This window comes from Coenobita brevimanus, chromosome 54 (assembly GCF_032717465.1).
Source record: "Coenobita brevimanus isolate Jiangsu-jjx chromosome 54, ASM3271746v2, whole genome shotgun sequence".
Taxonomy (NCBI): Eukaryota; Metazoa; Arthropoda; class Malacostraca; order Decapoda; family Coenobitidae; genus Coenobita; species Coenobita brevimanus.
In genome coordinates this window covers 34,431,106-34,450,285 of record NC_137007.1, presented here as the reverse complement: position 1 = coordinate 34,450,285, position 19,180 = coordinate 34,431,106, and the positions used below count along the sequence as shown (strand labels likewise).

At 44.0% G+C, this 19,180-nt stretch overlaps 1 protein-coding gene across 1 annotated transcript in view; it reads left to right on the top strand.

Moving 5' to 3' along the window:
- LOC145400956 (regulator of G-protein signaling 7-binding protein-like) overlaps positions 1 to 16,069 on the top strand; it is a 447,682-nt gene extending 431,613 nt beyond the window's left edge. Inside the window, exons 4-5 of the mRNA XM_080273321.1 lie at positions 8,846 to 9,012; positions 15,819 to 16,069. Coding sequence (XP_080129447.1) covers positions 8,846 to 9,012; positions 15,819 to 15,953 — 302 coding nt within the window. The 3' untranslated portion in view covers positions 15,954 to 16,069. The remainder of the gene's footprint in view (positions 1 to 8,845; positions 9,013 to 15,818) is intronic.
- Positions 16,070 to 19,180: the final 3,111 nt, after the last annotated feature.

Below are 19,180 nucleotides of genomic sequence, written 5' to 3'. Positions count from 1 at the left end.
AGGTTAACAGAATGTAGGATAAATAAATATTTTTTTTTTTACACATGCTGATGTATAATCCCATAACAGCTTGTAAATTTTGTGAGTCCTTCTTACTTTTTCATGCCGATTTCAGCTGGAGTGGTTGGGAGGAAGGGAGGGGCGAGGGGGGTGGCTCCTTCTTCCTTCCTTATCCTTAAAACCGCTGGTATTAGGTAGAATGATATGAGAAGATAGTAATATGAGCCAAGGAATTACACAGTAGTAACCAAGGAGTCTGAAGGTATTAGGGATAAGAGTTTAAAGAGCGTCACCAAATATCAGGGAGTTAACTACCGTACCGTAAATTTAGGTCGGCTGTACAACAAGACTGGAGGGAGAGACCTGGAAGTTGTTTGTTGTTTGCTTTCCCTTATGCTCTCTTGTTTGGTCGGGAAGTCGGATGTTATTTGCTTTCCTTTGTACCCTTTTGCTCCCCCCTTCCTTCATACATTCTTAACTGTTTACATCCTGCCTGCTGTATCCATCGCCCAAGTGTTCATCATGCCTACCTGCCTCCTTACCTGCTCGCCTTCTGTGCTTACCTCCATTCTGTTGTTCCATCCTTACTTCCATTCTTCTCTTCCCTCCTTACGTACCTCCATCTTTCTCTTCCCTTCCATTCTCCATATCTACCTCCATCCCTGTCTTCCCTCCCTACCTCCCACCCTTACCTCCATCCCTCTTTTCCCTATCTACCTCCTTAGCTACCTCCGTCCCTACCTTCCGTCCCTACCTACCTCTTAGCCCTTCAGTCTCCCTCCCCTGCCTTCCCCTCGCTTCCAAACCCTGTCTTCTTGCGTATCCATTCCTACCAATTTAGATAAACCCCCTGCATTCATACTCTCAATTCCCTGCATCCTACCTCCCTACCTCTCCTTCCTGCTTCTCTTCCGTACCTCCTTGTCACTTCTCTTTACCTCCCCTACTGCCTCTGTTCTGTTTCTTCCCTTTCTTTAATTTGCCTTCCTGCTCCCCTCCTACATACCTACTTACCTACCTGCTTCCTCTTCTTCCTGCATCATTCTTACGTTTCTTACTTCCGTTCCCCACCCTCTGCTTCCTGCCTGCCTTCTTCCTGTCTGCTTCCTGGCTGCCTGCGTTTTCTCTTCCATCACCTTGCCTCCCTCCTGCTTTCTCTTTGCCTCCTGCCAACCTCGCCTCCCTTCCTTCTCCCTGCTTCCTTCCTGCTTCCTCCCTGCCTCCTGCCGACCTCTCCTCCCTTCCCTCTCCCCCCTTCCCTCTCCCTGCCTCCTTCCTGCCTGCCTCGCGCCTCCCTCTCCTGTCTGCCTCAGATTAATAATTTGCCACTCCACGTCAGCGGTGGAGGCAGGAGAGTCAAATATAATAATCATTAGTCAGGCAGGCACTGAGGCGGAGAGGCACGGGGAGGCAGGGAGGGAGGGGAGACGGGGAAGGAGGGAGGGAGGCAGAGAGGTAGGGGGAGGGAAGGAGGGAGGGAGGAGAATGAAAAGGGAAGTTGGCTAAGATCGAGGGGGGAGGAGTAACGAATGAGTTGAAAGAGAGAGAGAGAGAGAGAGAGAGAGAGAGAGAGAGAGACCTACGAGGGTATCCCCAGAAAAGGAATATGTGGAGAATATAAACAAAAAACAGGAAAAGAACGAGAGATGGAGGAGGCAGGAAGAAAGGAGGTAAGGAGAGAGGGAGAAAGGGAGAGGAACTCGTAAGTAAAGAGGAAGAAAAGAGAGAGGAGATGGAAGGCCGGTGAAAGAGAGAGAGTAAGAAAGAGGAGGAAGCCGTAGAGGAGGAGGAAAAGAACCGAGTAAGGAAAGACACTGGAGATGAATGAGAGAGAGAGAGAGAGAGAGAGATAGTGTGTGTGTGTGTGTGTGTGTGTGTGTGTGTGTGTGTGTGTGTGTGTGTGTGTGTGTGTGTTTCTATGTTCATGCACGAAAGACAGGAGCACTAAGGATTGTAAGCTTTATCCTACGTATTCGTATTTGTGTTTGGAGGAGGGGCAGCGTGTGAATGTATGTTTGTGTTGATTGAAGAAGAAGAAGAAGGAAAGAGATTTATGGGTGAGAAATGTATCGTTTAAAAATGCACAGATAGTGGTGAAGTGAAGAGATAGATAGTGTAAAGGAGTTGATAGATATGATAAGAAAACTAAAAACCGTAAGAAGTTTAGAAGGTGAAGCAAAAGAAATACCTGAGAGGGAAGCGTGAGGGAATTAACCCCTTCATTCCGAGGACGTCTTCAATTGTTCTTGTTTCCGGCAGTGTTGTTCAGTTGAGAGAGAGTCATTTCGAACAGGAAGTCTTAGATGTAGACTTCCTACTGCCGTATGATGGGGTTTCACCTACGCTGAGCAGATTCGTCCTGTGGTAAGAAGAATAAAGCGGAAAAGACGAGGTAAAGGGGAATACGCGAGGAAGTAGTTGAAATCCTGAAGAAGATGAAGACAGGAAGGGCTCGTGAGGCAGAGTGGGTATGTGGTGGCCAGTAGAGTGGGTATGTGGTGGCCAGTAGTTGTAGCCACAAGATAAACTGAAATGTGAACCTAATGGACTGCAGGATGAAGCTTCTTAATATCTGCAATCCACCATCCTCATTTCGGGGGATAGGGGAGGAGGTGAGGGATGTCTGTCCAACCAGGCAGCGTAGCAACCTGGTTATATCGGTGCCACCGCGTGAAGGCACCCCTCAGGAGCACCGATGCGTGATAAAATGATGTGATATTGGGAAGAGCGGTGGTAGTGAATTGCCTCTGACAATTATTTTATGATGGCGTGGGAGGAGGGAATGTGTAATTGTATTAAAGATGCAGTTTCATTATGCCATTATAAAGGGGAAGGGTGATGGAGAGGAGTGTGGGACTTGTGGTGTTTTTCCGTGTCCATAGTGTAGGGGGGATTGTGAAAGGGGGAGAGTGTGGGAATTGTAGTTTTTTTATTTTATTTTTATTTTTTTTTGTGTGTATATAGTGTAGGAGGGATTGTGTAAGGGGTAAGAATGTTGAGGAGGAATGACGTGGGTGTAGTTTTTATTATTTTTAACTGTATAGAGGGGGATCTGTAAGAGTGCTAGAGGAGTGTGGAAGCTGTAGTTGTAGTGATTTTGTGTGCACTGTGTTGGAGGGATTGTGTAGAAGGATGTTAAAGAGGAATGAGGGAGTTGTATTGGTTTTTGTGTCCATAGTGTAGGAGGGATTGTGTGTATGAATAAGCTTTAGCCGATGATATGAGAGAGGGGTTGCAGAGATCCAGTAACCTCTTCAATCCGATGACGTGATGGTTTATTATTGCGTTTATTTTTGTTATCTGTAGACGATTTTGTTCAGCTGAGGAGAGTTTTCGAACTGGAGGGGTTAGATTTAGCTCTCCTTAATCCCATCATTACGAGGAAGCATGGAGAATTGTAGGATAAGAAGAGAGATTAGAGAAACGAAGATGATGGAAAAGTAAGAAGATGGAGCATGGAGAATGAAAAATTAATAAAGAAGTAATATAGAAGTCTAGCTGATGGAAGAATAAGGAGATGGAGAACTGAAAATGAAAAAAAAAATGAATAGAGAAATGATATATGAAGTCACGTTGGCGGAAGAAGATGGAGAAGGGAAAATGAGAGATGAAGAGAGAAATGAAATATGAAGTCACGTTGATGAAGAGTGAGATGATGGAGAATAAAAGCTTAACGGAGAAAGATTATGAATGTGGAAGAATAATGATGAAAGACCCCAAAGGAAGGGTTCATGAGGGAGGGTGGCGTGGAAGTGGCAGCAGGAGGGAGGGAGGGAGGGGGAGGGGATGAGTGATGATGGAGGTGCATGGAAGCATTTTTGTCGCGGTTTGCCATGAATGAACGCAGGGGAGGATGCATCCGTCTGGGAGTAGATAGAAAGATAGATAGATAGAGAGGATAGAGAGACGGATGGTAGAGCAGCAGAGGAGACAGGCAGCTTGGCGGCAGCTGTCCTTAATCAGCGCAGGGATTAGAGGCAGACAGGCAGGCACATGGATAGATAGACAGATATAGATGGAAGCAGGGATTAGAGACAGACAGGCACATAGATAGATCGATAACTGTAGATGGATTCATGGATTAGAGATGGGCAGACATAGATAGATAGATGGATAGATAGATAGATGGATGGAGTGCGAGGAAGAGTAATGATGGAGGAGCGTGGAAGTATTTTTGTCTTGTCTGCACGGTTTTGGCGTCTAGTAATAAAAAGAGCATTGTACGTGCTTGCTGGAAAAGCATTAAGAATTGAAATTGGCACTAAGTATGCATGAAGTTGTGAATATACTCTGTGTGTGTGTGTGTGTGTGTGTGTGTGTGTGTGTGTGTGTGTGTGTGTGTGTGTGTGTGTGTGCATACGCGCGCACACACATGCATACGTGAGAGATAGCGAGAGAATTATGTAGGGGCACGGATTACGCAGATAGTGTATTTGATTATGTACTTATATAACAGACAGACCAACCAGAGAGAGAGAGAGAGAGAGAGAGAGAGGAAGGGGGAGCAGGATTGGAGTGCAAACACTGGAGAGAGCGAGTCATTATCTGCCTCCGCTTCTCTCTCTCTCTTTCACTCTAGCTCTCTCCCCCCTTTTGCGGTGGCCGGGATGGGTCGAGGGAGTGAGGAAGGAAACCATGCGAGAGAGAGAGAGAGAGAGAGAGAGAGAGAGAGAGAGAGAGAGAGAGAAAGTGCCCTGGAGGAGGTGGGATGTTGGACAGAGAATAGAAGGAAAAACTGTAGAACCGTAGCATTGTCTTTTTCCGTCACAGAACTACATGAAATAAGCTACAAAGAACGAAAATCTTATTCAGGTTAAAATGGCCAGAGTATAGTCCTTTAAAAATTATTCTTTCTATTCGTTGTGATTCCAGATTATTATCATTATTATTATTATTATTGTTATTATTGTTATTATTATTATTATTATTATTATTATTGTTATTATTATTATTATTATTATTATTATTGTTATTATTATTATTAGCGCCTAGTTGTTTGGAAGTGTGTTTGTCATTATTGAAAGAAATTTGTGTTTCTGTAACTTGTTTTGAGTATAAGATGAAAGAGAAGTGAGAAAGGAAAACGAAAAAAAAAAATCCAGTGTCATTTTATATACTTTTTTAGCGACAAAAAATGATAATTACGATAAGAAAAGGCCGGAAAATGACACAGAAATGCAAAATATAGATAGACACATAAATAACTTGAAAAGGTGGAAAATTAGCATAGAAATGATAAGAATGCTTGATAGAAAGATAGAAGATATGAATACTATAAACGTCGATAAACAGGCATAACAGATGATAATGATTAGAGCTGATAGAGAGAATAATAAGCACACTGAGGGGCGGGGTAGAGAATAGAGTTAATAGAGTTTGTGGGGAATTGGAAAGTTTAATGAGAGAGGGATAGAGGAAGGGGGTATTTGAATAGGAGTGAGAGTTTGTGATAGAGGTCTCTCTCTCTCTCTCTCTCTCTCTCTCTCTCTCTCTCTCTCTCTCTCTCTCTCTGTCGTTTGCTTAGACTCTCCTCCTCCTCCTCCTCCCTTCACCATCCTCATCTTCCTTTTCTTCTCCATCCCTCTTCTTCTTTCCTCTTCTCCTTTTACGTCCTCTACCTCCCTTTATTCTCCTCTCCATTTCTCCCTGTACCTCTCCCTTTTCCTCCCCCTCCTTTCCTCCACTTGTCTTCACTTTTCCCTCCACGCACCATTCCACCTCCCCTCTCTCATCGTCTTTTCTCTTTACCTCTCTTCTCTCTTTAACTCCCTCTCTTCCTTACATTGTCTTTCCCTTATTACTCTTTTTTCTGTACCTTCCTATCCACCCCTCCTCGTTTTTATCTTCCTCTCTTCTCTCTTTCCCTCTATCGCACTCCCTTACTTTCTCAGTTCTTCACCTTTCATTTTGTGCCTCTCTCTCTCTCTCTCTCTCTCTCTCTCTCTCTCTCTCTCTCTCTCTCTCTCTCTCTCCCCTTCACGGCCCTTCAGAAACCATTGTACACAGATAATGCAACTTTCATTACTTGTTTGTTTACCCTACGCCCCACAACGCGGACCTTTAAAAATGGTGTCCTCCTCGTCTCTTTAAAAATGGCGTCCTCCACGGCTCGTTAAAAATGTCCCCCGTCCTGTTTTCACTTTCCACCCTTTTTTTCAGCATTCATTTTTATTTATTAAGGGAGGTGGCTAGATGAATGGACCCTCTTCCATACATCCCTCACCCTGACCGTTTCGTGAAAGGGGAAAAATAAATGGGGGTTGAAAGAGGAGGGAATAAGAGAGAGTGGGAGACAAGAAAAATGAGATGGGGGAAAATGTGTGGAGGTGAGAGAGGAAGGGTGCTTTTTGGGGACAGAGAGGAAGAAGTAAACGAGAGAGAGAGAGAGAGAGGATGTGTGTGTGTGTGTGTGTGTGTGTGTGTGTGTGTGTGTGTGTGTGTGTGTGTGTGTGTGTGTGTGTGTGTAAGGAAAGAGGTGAATTGTATAGGCCTATAGAAGACTTAAGAAGTGTTACTGAAAAGGAAGTGAAGAGAGGGGGAGTGGATGGGGAAGGGAAAAAGGTAGGGGAGGGAAGTGGAGGGGAGGGGAAGCATGGAGGGGTATAGAAATGTAAAGAGGGGAGGGGAGGGTAGAGGAGATGAGGAGAGTTGAGAAGTGTAGATAAAGGAGAGGAAGTGGAGGAGAGAGGGTAGTATTGAAGCATAGTGGGGTGGGGGAGGGAAGAGAGGAAAGAAAGGAAAAGAAAAGGAAAGAGAGGGGAAGATATGAGGGGGAAATGGAGAAAGGAAGTGAGTCTGAGAAAAGGGAGGGAATATAGAAGAGTAGAGAGAAGAAGGGGACGATGTGCAAAGGGAAAAAGGAGAGGAGCGGAGGTAGAGGGGGAAAGAGAGAGGGGAAAAAGAACTGAAAATTCTTTAGAGGGAGGGGTAAAAAGAGAGAGGGATGAGAGGAAGGGAGGAACGTGGGAGAGAGAAATGGGAGAGGGAGAGGTAGCATGCAATATTAAAGGTTCAACTGATACACGGATCTTGGGCCTGACCTTATAATTAACTATGGAAAATTATAGCCTAGTAAATGGTATTCTCTCCACCCACCACTTGCTCTGACTTAGCATGCGGAAGAAAAAAATGAAAAAGGTGTTGTGTATGATGGCAAAAATGATGGAAATTCATTTATATACCTTGAGAAGTTAGTGTGAATATTCAGTATATGCTGTATGTATGGTGTATGATGCTGTTCATAAAGGGAGGGATTGACTGTTACATTTATTTTAACCGTTTACACACACACACACACACACACACACACACACACACACACACACACACACACACACACACACACACACACACACACACACACACACACACACACACACACACACACACACACACACACACACACACACACACACACACACACACACACACACACACACACACACACACACACACACACACACACACACACACACACACACACACACACACAAAGAGAGAGAGAGAGAGAGAGAGTACTCAAAAGGTAGGGGAGAGGGTGTGCTCTTGAAGGCTACACTAATAACAAGCAAACACTTCAGTTGCCTCTCTAGGTAGGGATGCTGGTAGGAATGGTGGTATGGTAGTTATCGTAGTGGCAGAGGTTGGTGGGTGGTAGTTATGGTTGTGGCAGGGCATGGTGGGTGGTAGTTGATCTTAGTGGTGGTTCACTGGTAGAAATCGTGGTAGAGTTTGGTAATAGTGATGGTAGTATTAATTGTAGTAGTGGGTGGTGGTAGTGGTGATTGCGGCAGGGATATCATGGTAGTGTGTGGTGTTATTTGGTAGTGGTGGTGGTATTTAGTGGTGGCACAGTTTGTGGTAAGGATGATGGTTATAGTATGATGTGGCAGTGTGTAACAGTAGCTGCTGCTGTTGGTGATGGTGGTGGCAGTGATGGTGTGGATGGTGATCGTGGACAATGATGGTAAGAAAGGTGGTGGTACAAATCTATCTGTTTATCTATCTGTCTATCTATACATTCATACTACTTTAAGACTGTGTGTAAATCAACCTAACGGGGATTACCCATGTGGATGATGTTTCACTATAATTAAACTGGAAATTATGGAATGAGTGTGGGTGAGTAAACCAGATCACACTAATGAAACTATATCCCGTCCAGTTATAACCAATTAGCACATTATAATTTGCCGGAATTTTTCGTAGTTGTGTATTATGATCTTTGGTTAAAATTTTCTGCTATCACTTACTAAATTATCTGAAGTCCCCAGGTATGGTACTGATTGCCATAAACGTCTTTCCTCACACTTACCCCACATTTTCCCGCACACTAACCCTTCATTTACCCACACACTAATCCCTCATTTACCCTCGCATTAGTCACTCATTTACCGTCACACTAACCCCTCGTTTTCCCACACATTAATCCCTCATTTACCCTCACACTAATCCTTCATTTACCGTCACACTAACCCTTCATTTTCCCACACACTAACCCCTCATTTTCCCACACACTTGTCCCACATTTTTTTTCCCCATACTAGCTCTTCTTCCACCCACACTGTCACACTAACCCATATACTCTCTAACCACACTAACTCTTCTCCCAACACGCGTCCCACATTGTCACACACGCACGCGCCCCCTTCCACCTCACACACACTGCCTCCTCTCCCACTACACTCTCTCCCACTCCGTCCTCTCCCACCACACTCTCCCCCACTCCATACTAACCCTTTCTCACATCCCTTCTCACACTCACACTAATTCTCCCCAGCCTCAACACTAACTCCTCTCCCCACCACCTACGCCCACACTAACTCTTCTCCGCCCACGCCCACAGAGAACAAGCCCGGGCCGTCTGGAATGGGCGGGCTGGGCGTCATCTCTCAGCTACTCCTGTGCAAGACTCTTCAGCCGGATTTCCAGCAGGAGGAGATCTGCAGCATCGAGAAGGACAGTGACGACATCCTCTCCATCCTGAAGGAGATGCAGGAGTATATGCCACAGGTGGGAGGGGTGGAGGGAAGGAGGGAGGGAGGGAGGGAAAGACTGGGGTAGGGAGGGAGGGAGGGAGGGAGGGAAAGACTGGGGTAGGGAGGGAGGGAGAGTAAGACGAGAATAGGGAGGGACGGAAGGAGAGAAGTGGGATGATAGATGGGAGTGTAGATTCGATTCGGGATTATTTCCATCTTCGTAATGTGTAGGGATAGATACTGGAAGTGGTAGTAATAAAGGAAGGAAGATAGAAATGGGGGAGAGAGAAAGGAGAGAGAGTAAAGAAGGAGGAGAATGGATAAAGAGGGAAGGGGAAGACTGGAGCGAGGAAGATAGGGAGGACAAGGGGACTTTTTCCATCGTCAAGTAGGTGAAAGGAGAGAAAGAGGGAGAGGAAGGAGGGGGGAATTAAAAGGAGGAGGAAGGAAAGGGTATAGGAAAGGAAAGAGAGAGAGAGAGAGAGAGAGAGAGAGAGAGAGTAGGTGGAAAGGAAGGGCGTTTCGAAAATATGTAGCATCCTGTGTTGAAGGAAATGGTGTGTGTGTGTGTGTGTGTGTGTGTGTGTGTGTGTGTGTGTGTGTGTGTGTGAGAGAGAGAGAGAGAGAGAGAGAGAGAGAGAATGTAGAGAAACAGATCGATAAACACAAATTGCGCGAGACAGACAGACAGACAGAATCAGTGAGTAAAGGCCAGAACCTAGGAATATTTTTGAATAAAACTGAGTTACCCAATCGTACACCCTTACCTGCGATCGATGCTTCAACACTCATCTGTAGGAATCTAGAAAAAAGTAAGACGCCATCGTACTTAAGGGGTTATTGAAGATTGTTTCAAGTCATTCAGTGTAAGAGGCGTTTCTGAAGGTAAATGGAGGTAGATGGAATTACTGTAGAGAAAAGGATGAAGTTGTGTTGATGGGATGGCGGTGATGGAGGAGGAAATGCACAGATGGGAGGGAAGGAGGGCGAGAAGGAAGAATCGGTGGAAGAATTGAAGGAAGAGAAGGGGGAATAGAAGAGAGAAGGAAGAATAGCAGGAAGGGAAGGATAGGAGGAAAGAAGGAAGTGTATGCGGCTGATCGGAGGGAAGGAAGGAGGGAGGGAAGGACAGGAGGAAGAAGAGAAGGAGAGAATGAAGAACACCAGGGAGGAAAGAAGGAAGTGTACGCACCTGGTCAGAGGGAAGGGGGAAGAAAAGGGCGGGGAGAAAGAGAAAAGGCAGAAGAAAATGAGGGAGAGAATGCAGAAAGGAAGGAGAAAGGAGAGAAAGAAGGAGAGATGGGGAGAAGAGAGAAAAAGCAGAGGGAAATATGGGAGTAAAGGCAAAAAGGAAGGAGGAAGAGATAGGAGAGAGAGAGAGAGAGAGAGAGAGAGTGAGAGAGAGATGAAAGGAGAGAAGGAAGAACGGGTGGAAGGAAGAACAGGCGCACAAAGGAGTACAAAGGACAGCAAGTAACAACACACGTAATGGTTCTTTCTGGGAAGGAGGGAAGGGAGAGGAGACGGAAGGAGGAGGAAAGGAGGGAGGGAAGGAACGTGAAGAAGGGAGACAAGGAATGAAATTAAGAATATAAAAAGGAAAGGTGGAAAGTGATAGATCCAATGATAAAATGAAGGAAGGATTGGAGGTAGGAAGGAAAGGATGGTGGGGAAACAGAGGAAAAAAAGGATAGAAAGGCGGGAGGTAGATGTGTAGATAGTAGAGAGAGAGAAACAGTAATCAGCATTCTTTCTGTCCTCAAGGAAATGAAGGTGTGTGTAGTGTGTACTGCAGGTGAAAGAGAGAGAGAGAGAGAGAGAGAGGTGGGAGGTGTATCTTTAACACTGAAAGGGATCGTGTCAACATTCTTTCCATCTTCAGGGAACTGCAACTGTGTATAGCGAAGGTTGGGGGGAGGGAGAGGGGAGGAAAGAGGGGAAGAAAGGGAGAGAGCGAAAGGGGGAAGACTGAGAAAGAGAGGAAGAGAGGGACAGACGGAAAAAGTGGATTTGCAGAACGGGAGAGAAAAGATGGTGATAAATACGCTACATATTTCTTGGGATATGAGAATAAAATGAGAGAGAGAGAGAGAGAGAGAGAGAGAGAGAGAGAGAGAGACAGACAGACAGACAGAGAATTATGAAGCCAAGATTTTTTTTCCTTATTTCAAGGCTCGTTTATATTTGTCATCTTACAGCGGGAAAGAAGGAGGAAGAGAATGAAGGAGGGAAAAACGGAGGGAGGGAATGAAGGAGAGGAAAAGGGAGGGAAGGAATGAAGGAGGGGAAAGTGGAGGGAAGGAATGAAGGAGGGGAAAGGGAGGGAAGGGATGAGAGAAGGCTTGAAGGAGGGGAAGAAGGAGGGAAGGAAAAGAAGAGAGATGAATGGGAGGAAAAATGAGGGAAGAGATGAAGGAGGGAAAGGTGGAAGGAGGGAGGAAGGAAAACTGGAAGAAGGAATTGAGGAAAGGAGGGAGGGAAGATGAGTAGGGAGGAAGGGAGAAAAAGAGGGGGAAAGAGGGGAGAAAGGAGAGAAGCAAGGAGGAAGGGAAAAAGTGTATGGGGATATGAAAAGTACCTAAGAATATGTACCCTTAGCTTTGAAATGGAAATAATTAACATTGTCTTTACCCCGAGAAATGGAGGAATATTTAGAGAGAGAGAAAGAGAGAGAGAGAGAGAAATACAAAGAACAGTGTCAGCTTTTTTTTGTATCGTCAAGAAACTGAAAGACTATGCGCCGCAGGGTGGAGGGAAGGAGGGAGTGATGAAGCGAGGGGGGAGGTAAAGGGAGAAGGAAGGAAGGAAGGATGTAGAGAAGGGGGGAAGGAAGGAGTAAGGGAGATAAATTGATAGAGAAAAGGGAGAAAAAAGGAAAGATAGAGGAAGATGGGAGAGGAGAGGAATGAAGAGGGAGAGAAAGATAGAAAGGGGGAAGGAAGGAAGGATAGAGAAGGGGCGGAGGGAAGGAGTTAAGAAGGGGAGAGCGAAAAGGAAGAAGGAAGGAAAGATAGAAAGACGTGGAGAGAAGGAGTGAGGAGGGAAAGAGAGATGTGGGAGGGAAGGAGAGATAAGAGGGAGGAGGAGGAAAGTAGTGGGAGAGAGAGAGAGAGAGAGAGAGAGAGTGGGTTTTCGAAAGGAATGGAGATGGAATATTGGGATGGAAGAAAAAAAAAATGATTGAATTGGAAGGAAGAAGAAATAGTGGGACAGGAGGAGAAGAGAAAATTATATAAGAAAGAAGGGAAGATTGTGAGAGAGAAAACGGAAGGGCGTTCACAGTATCTTGCCTATCCAGATGGAAATGCCAAGGAGATGTCGCAGAGAGAGAGAGAGAGAGAGAGAGAGAGAGAGAGAAGGAAGGGAAAATGAAGGAAAAATGACCACCCCCCACTGCTGGCGAAATGGTGAGATGGAAGTGAAAGCTGTATTTCCCGCCAATCTCTGCCGCTGCTTTACCAAAAATTTAATACACATTATAACGAAGGAAGGTTTACTTAGAATTGTGACTACGTATAACAAAAATAAAAGTTAATTATTTTCCCTGCATGCAAGGAAGGAAACACTCAGAAAATAAATAAGTATATATATATATATACTGTATATATATATATATATATATATATATATATATATATATATAAAATTGAAAAGACTCCTCCGATAATCATTTGTGCCACCATATTTGTAATTTGAAACAGAATTTAATTGTGTTCCCTCACGTCATCTGTTTAGAATCATCCACTCCACTGCAAGAAAATGTCTGTCTGTTTGTGTCTTGCCTCTTGATGCAGTATATTTACAACACGAAGAGAGGAACGAAATGAGCCAAGGATTTCGAGTGGTTGAATTTTAGTGAAGAGAATATTCAGTGTGGAACGTGTAGAACGCGGAGGTTGCACTGTCTAGGAGTTTGTTGTTGTTGTTGTTGGTCGTGGTGTGGTGGTGATGGTGGTGCTGTTGGGGGGGGGGGGGAATGCTGATGTGAGTGCTACATGAGTTCAGTTGTTCTGTTGTGAAATGGGAGGACTGAACATCCTTTAAACGTTTGGAGGTTGGAGTTCTCTGTCGTAAAGTATATTAATTTTAAATCCTTTGACGAGAAGGAACGTGAGATGGAGGAGTTGCGGACATCTTGAACACTTGCAGCAGCATTTGGCGTTGCGTATCGGAAAGAATGATAATTTTTCTTAGTTTTCATCCATTGACGAGGAGGAAACTGGAATGAGGGGAGTTCCGAGCGAAGGAAAAAAAGATGGATACGCCGCCGAACCCCCATCCATTTACATTCCATTTCACTCATTCATTTCATACAGTAGTCTCTCACAGTACAGTAATCTCACAGTACAGTAGTCTCCCGCAGTACAGTAATCTGTCAGTAATCTCATAGTACAGTAGTCTCCCGCAGTACAGTAATCTCTCAGTAATCTCACAGTACAGTAATCTCAGAAGTACAGTAGTTTCTCACAGTAGTTCCCGTTCCTGTTTGTACTTCAGTAGCTCGGTTTTTTATCTAGCTGTAACGCCCTCTGCCCAAGGATTTTTCCAGGCTAAATAAAATCGTCACATAGCAGTAAGAACGAGCAATTTGGGGTTTTATCGGGTTAGTACGATAGTAGTGGTGGGGTGGTGGTGGTGGTGGTGGTAGTAGTAGTAGTAGTAGTAGTAGTAGTAGTAGTAGTTGCAATCCCAGGCTCATTTGAAACGTGAATCCAGTGAAGTGTAGACCAAAGCCGCCCCTCTACAGACCACCATCCTCCTGTTGGGGGATAGGGAGATGAATAATAGGCCTTTTAATTTTTTTTACTACCCGAGCAGCTCCACCGCCTGGCCGTGTCCGTGCCACCACATGAAGGCGGCGTGTTTAGGGTTAAGTAACATTCATCCCACATTTAACCTCTTCAGTGCGAGAGGCCTTCCTTATAGCCAGAAAATATAGCTATAGCTTAGGGGTATAAAGAATAAGTTACAGTGGACGTCCTCGTAGTGAAGGGGTTGATGAAGATTGTACCTGAACTCCTCAGCTGAATAAAATCGTCACAAATCGTCAGGGAGTAGCAAGAGGGAAGTACAAGGCAGTCCGTATAAACTTTCCTCTTACACCCCGCTGGACGATTTGTGTGTGTGTGTGTGTGTGTGTGTGTGTGTGTGTGTGATATTCCTCTTAAACTCCGCCGGACGATTTGTGTGTGTGTGTGTGTGTGTGTGTGTGTGTGTGTGTGTGTGTGTGTGTGTGTGTGTGTGTGTGTGTGTTTGATATTCCTCTTAAACTCCGCCGGTCGATTTGTGTGTGTGTGTGTGTGTGTGTGTGTGTGTGTGTGTGTGTGTGTGTGTGTGTGTGTGTGTGTGTGTGTGTGTGTGTGTGTGTGTAACATTCCTCTTAAACTCCGCCGGACGATTTGTGTGTGTGTGTGTGTGTGTGTGTGTGTTGCGAGGGTCGGCTCAGTCAGCGTTATCAGTGTCCGGTCTGCATCAGTTATTTATTTTCAACTTCCGCCACCACACCCACACCGGCAGACTGAGCCGTCCCCGCAACACAGGATGCCGCGAGTTCTAGTGCAGCGCTATTTACACACCACCCTGTATTAAGGACGACACCGTACTGAAGGGATTTAAGGGATTTAACCATATTCTTAAATCCACACTTTAACCCCTAACAACCTACTGTGACCGATTCATTTTTCAGAGTAATAGCATTTTTCCTGGGTATTTATTAGAGTTGATATTGGGCAGTATTCTTTCTAATGTACAGTATTTTTTATTACTATATTTCCTGGTTCGGCAGTAATATTATCTTACTATTTATTTACATCTCCTCGTTTTAGGCAGTTTTAATCTTACTTGAGCAGTATTCTCTCATGTAATTGGTGATTTGTATTTCCTGTAATAGATCTACAATATTGCTCCTTATTTACTAACATCTCTTTGTAGGTTAACTTAAATATTACTTGAGCAATATTCTGTGTAATGTAATATTGATCATTGTATTTCCTGATAAAGATTTACAGTATTGTTTATTTACTAACATCTTCTCTTTAAAGGTTAAGTTTGATACATTAAACTTGGAAAATGTTTTTTGTATTACAATATTGATCATATTTCTTGTTATAGATATTTACTAACATCTTTTCCTTGTAGATAACCTTTTCTTGGCTATTATCATCCCATTCACCATTCACTGTTGTAATTATTCACTGTCTTCATCTGTCACTGTACTCATCATTCACCTAATTTAGTCCCTCCCCTCATCATTTACAGTCATCACTTCCTGTCTCTTTATTCATTCCTCATAATTCACGTCACTCCACCTCCTTCACTTCAGCACCCCCTTCCTCACCAGTCATCCTCTCTTCTTCCTCAAACCCTTCACCACTCACCCTCACCCCTACCTCACCACTCTCCCTCACCCCTACCTCACCACTCACCGTTCTGGATCACCACTCGCTTTTTTGTCGTTTACATCAACCCATCCTCACCACTGTTACTTTTCACCATTCATTCATCTTCTCACCCTCACTACTAACCCCTTCCTCATCACTCACCGTCTGTTCTTCCTCTCCACTCACTCTCTTCTCACTCAGCACTCACCCTCTCTTCTCGCTTCTTCCTGACCACTCACCCCCTCATCTCAGCATTCACCCCTACCACACTGTCTTCTCATTCAACACTCACCCTCTTTTCTCGCTTCTTCCTGACTACTCACCCTCTCATCTCACCACTCACCTCTCATCCCATCACTCACCCTCTCATCTCACCACTCACCTCTCATCCCATCACTCACCCTCTCATCTCACCACTCATCCTTTCATCTCACCACTCACCGCCACGTCTCACCCACAGGAGGACACTGGCAATCGGAACCTTGCTCTGACGGGCGAGGATATGTTCAGTTTGTGGAGCAAGAAGAGGACGCGCCGCTCCCTCTACCGCAACATGAGCTCTCTCTGCTGTACCTGCAAGCCTGCCTACTTGTAATATCCAGGGGTCTAGCTCCCCCGCCAACACACACCATTGCTAGAGAGGAAGGAAGAGGAGGAAGGAGGAGAGGGAAGGAAGAGGAGAAGGGAGGAAATGGTATAAGGGAGAAGGAAGAGAGGGAAGGAAGAGAAGGGATGTTGATGTGGGAAGAAGCGTAAGGAAAGAGGAGATGGGGTGGTGATAGGAGGGTTATATTGAAGGATGAGAAGAAAGATGTAGGAGAATGAATGTAAGGAGGAAGGAGAAGGGATAGTAATAGGAGAATATGTATAAGGAAGGAATGGGAGGAAGACATAAGGTGAAATGTAAGGAAGCTACTGTAGATAGGTAGGCACTTGGATAGTAAGGAAGGAGGATAGAGTAGAAGGGGTGGGGATAGAACAAGTGTGAGGAAAGAAGATAAGAGATGATGATAAAAGGTGTGAGGAAGGGAGAAGTAAAGATGAAGAATGGAAACGTAGGGAGAACAAAGGTGAAGAAATGTATGGAATGAGGAAAATAAAGAGGAGATATTGAGAGGAATTTTAAGTAAAGAAAGTAAGGATGAAGACGTGAAAAGATGGAAGATAAGAACAAAAATGAGTGCAAGGAAGGAGTGAAGAAGTGAAAGGAAGAAAGTTAAGAAAATGAAACTAAAGAAGAAGAAAAAAAATGATGTATAAGGAGAAATGTAACTGAAGATAAAGAAAATAATAAGATATAATGAACATACAACGGAACTATCTGAAAGAAGAAAAGGAAGAGGAAGAAAGCAAAGAAGAAGGAAAAATGAGTGGAAGGTAATTTGAGATTGAGTGTATCAGGTAATACTCAGTACGAAGAAGGTACAGAGGGTAAATTCAATGAAGGAGAGGAGAAATGAAAGAAGGTGAAGAGCAAGAAAAGTTTTGATGTAATTAAAACGAATAAAAATGAATTAATACAAAGATACATAACACTGGGATAGAATGAAGAAAAAATAGTAGTTAGGAAACGAGGGGGAAGGGAAAATAAGAGATAAAGTAGGGATAAAAGTATAAGTAGGAGATGTAGAGGAAGGAAGAGAGAAAAACAGGAAGACGAAGAAGGTTAAGAAAAGGTGTAAGTATGAAAGGGGGAAGAGGAATGGACGATGCAGTTGCCCTAATTAAGAACGAGAGGAAGGAAGACGGAGTTGTTGGAAAGAGGAGGAAGAGGAACGGAAAAAAAATAAAGATGGAATCAGTAGAGGAGTGAGAGAAAAGGATGGATGGAAAGAGAAGAAATGCAGAAGAGGTATAGCTAAAGTCGGTGAAAGAAGGGGAGGAGAAAACGGACTCGAGAAACGGGGGGAAGGAAAACAAAATAAAAGGAGAGAGGAATAGGTGAAAGAAAGATACTTGAGAAAGGACGGAGAAGAAGAATTTAGAGAAGGGAATCGAGGGAGGAGAATAGAGGAAGAAAAAAAAAGAGATGGCAAAAAGAGACAAGATTATAATGCTGACAAGAATACAGAACTGACAAAGGAAAAGAAGAAGAAAGAGAAATTGAAGTGTGGTAATGAGAAGAAATCAGAAAGGGAGAAGTCTGTAATAAAATATAACGTCTGTCAAAGAAAAATCTAGGAAAAGTCGGGCATGAAAACTTACAGAAAGAGAAAGAAGGAAATGTATAGATAACACTTGAAAAATTAAAGAGAATTATACTACTAAAAGAGAATTATATGTTCCAAGACGCAGTTACTTTAATTTCCGTAATAATTTTCTTGAATAACCTTCATATTAATTACAATAATGATGACTAACAATATTTTTAAAAAGCTCTTTATACCCAATGCCTTATTCAGCTTGTACCAGGAGAAATTTTGGGGCATTACAAAATTTATGCTGTTGTATGATATTGCTAGTTACATATTATTATTATTATTATTATTATTATTATTATTATTTTCTCATTTATTTTTCCAGCTTTTCGTTTTGAAGCTCTTTATTTATTTCAGGCCTAATACCCTACCCGGAATTTACTTCTCCTTTACTAGTGACCTTTCCATTATTCATTGTTACTAAGTTTGTCTAAAGTCATTTATTATTTATCTGCTAACTTACCTTTGCTAATTATTACTATACTTTCACCGTCTTATTAAGTCACATATACATTCTCTTCCCTCTTTAAATCACATATTATAAAATTATAAGTGATCATACTGAAGTGTCCACCTTTATAACAACACTTTACTACACCTTGCCTGCCTCACTACACTACCACAATACTCCTGTCGCAACAACCACACATACCACACTGCCCCTACCGCAACAACCGCATATGCCACACTCTTCCAACCACAACTACCACACCCATCACTCTGTTCCTTCCACAACAACCACACCAGCCACACTACACCTGCAGTACTGTACCTACCACATTGTACTTAGTAGACATACCTGCCACACTGCAGCTACCTCATCCCTCCTACCACAGCAGCTACCACACCAACCATACATACCACAGCACAAGGGTCATTTATCTCATATTTTATTTATCACAGGAGTCACACTAGCTCCTACCTCACTGCTCCCAACCACAATAATCACACACCACAACAACCACAACTATCAAACTGCCACTACCTTCACAACCACACCAACCAGACTGGACCTACCACACAGCTTATACCAGAAAACCGACCCACCACAATAACCACACTTACCACAATAACCACATCTACCTTAACAATCATACCTGTCTTACAGCTCCTACTAAAACAGCTGTCCCTACCACGCAACCCCACCTACCATACTGAACCTACCACAGCAACCATGTCCACCACACTTCACCTACCACAGTAACCACACCCAACACACTTCACCTACCACACTACAATACAGGGTACAGTGTAGTTATTGTACTCTACCTACCGCAGTAGTTATACCTACCACAACTACCACACCCCACACTAACCACCACACCCGATTCTCACCACAGCTAGCATCTCCACCACATCTGCCACCTACTACAGCTACTTTACCTACCACAACCACCACGCGTCTGCCACACCTCACACCCACAGCTTACACTACGACAACCACAACTACTACCACAGCACTCACACACCACAACTACTACATCTACCACAACCATACCTTACCTTCCACAACCACACTGTTGCAACCATCCCACACCTACTACAACACCCACACTTCCACAATCACCCCACATTTGCCACAGCCACACTACCACAACCACCCCACACCAACCACAACCACGCA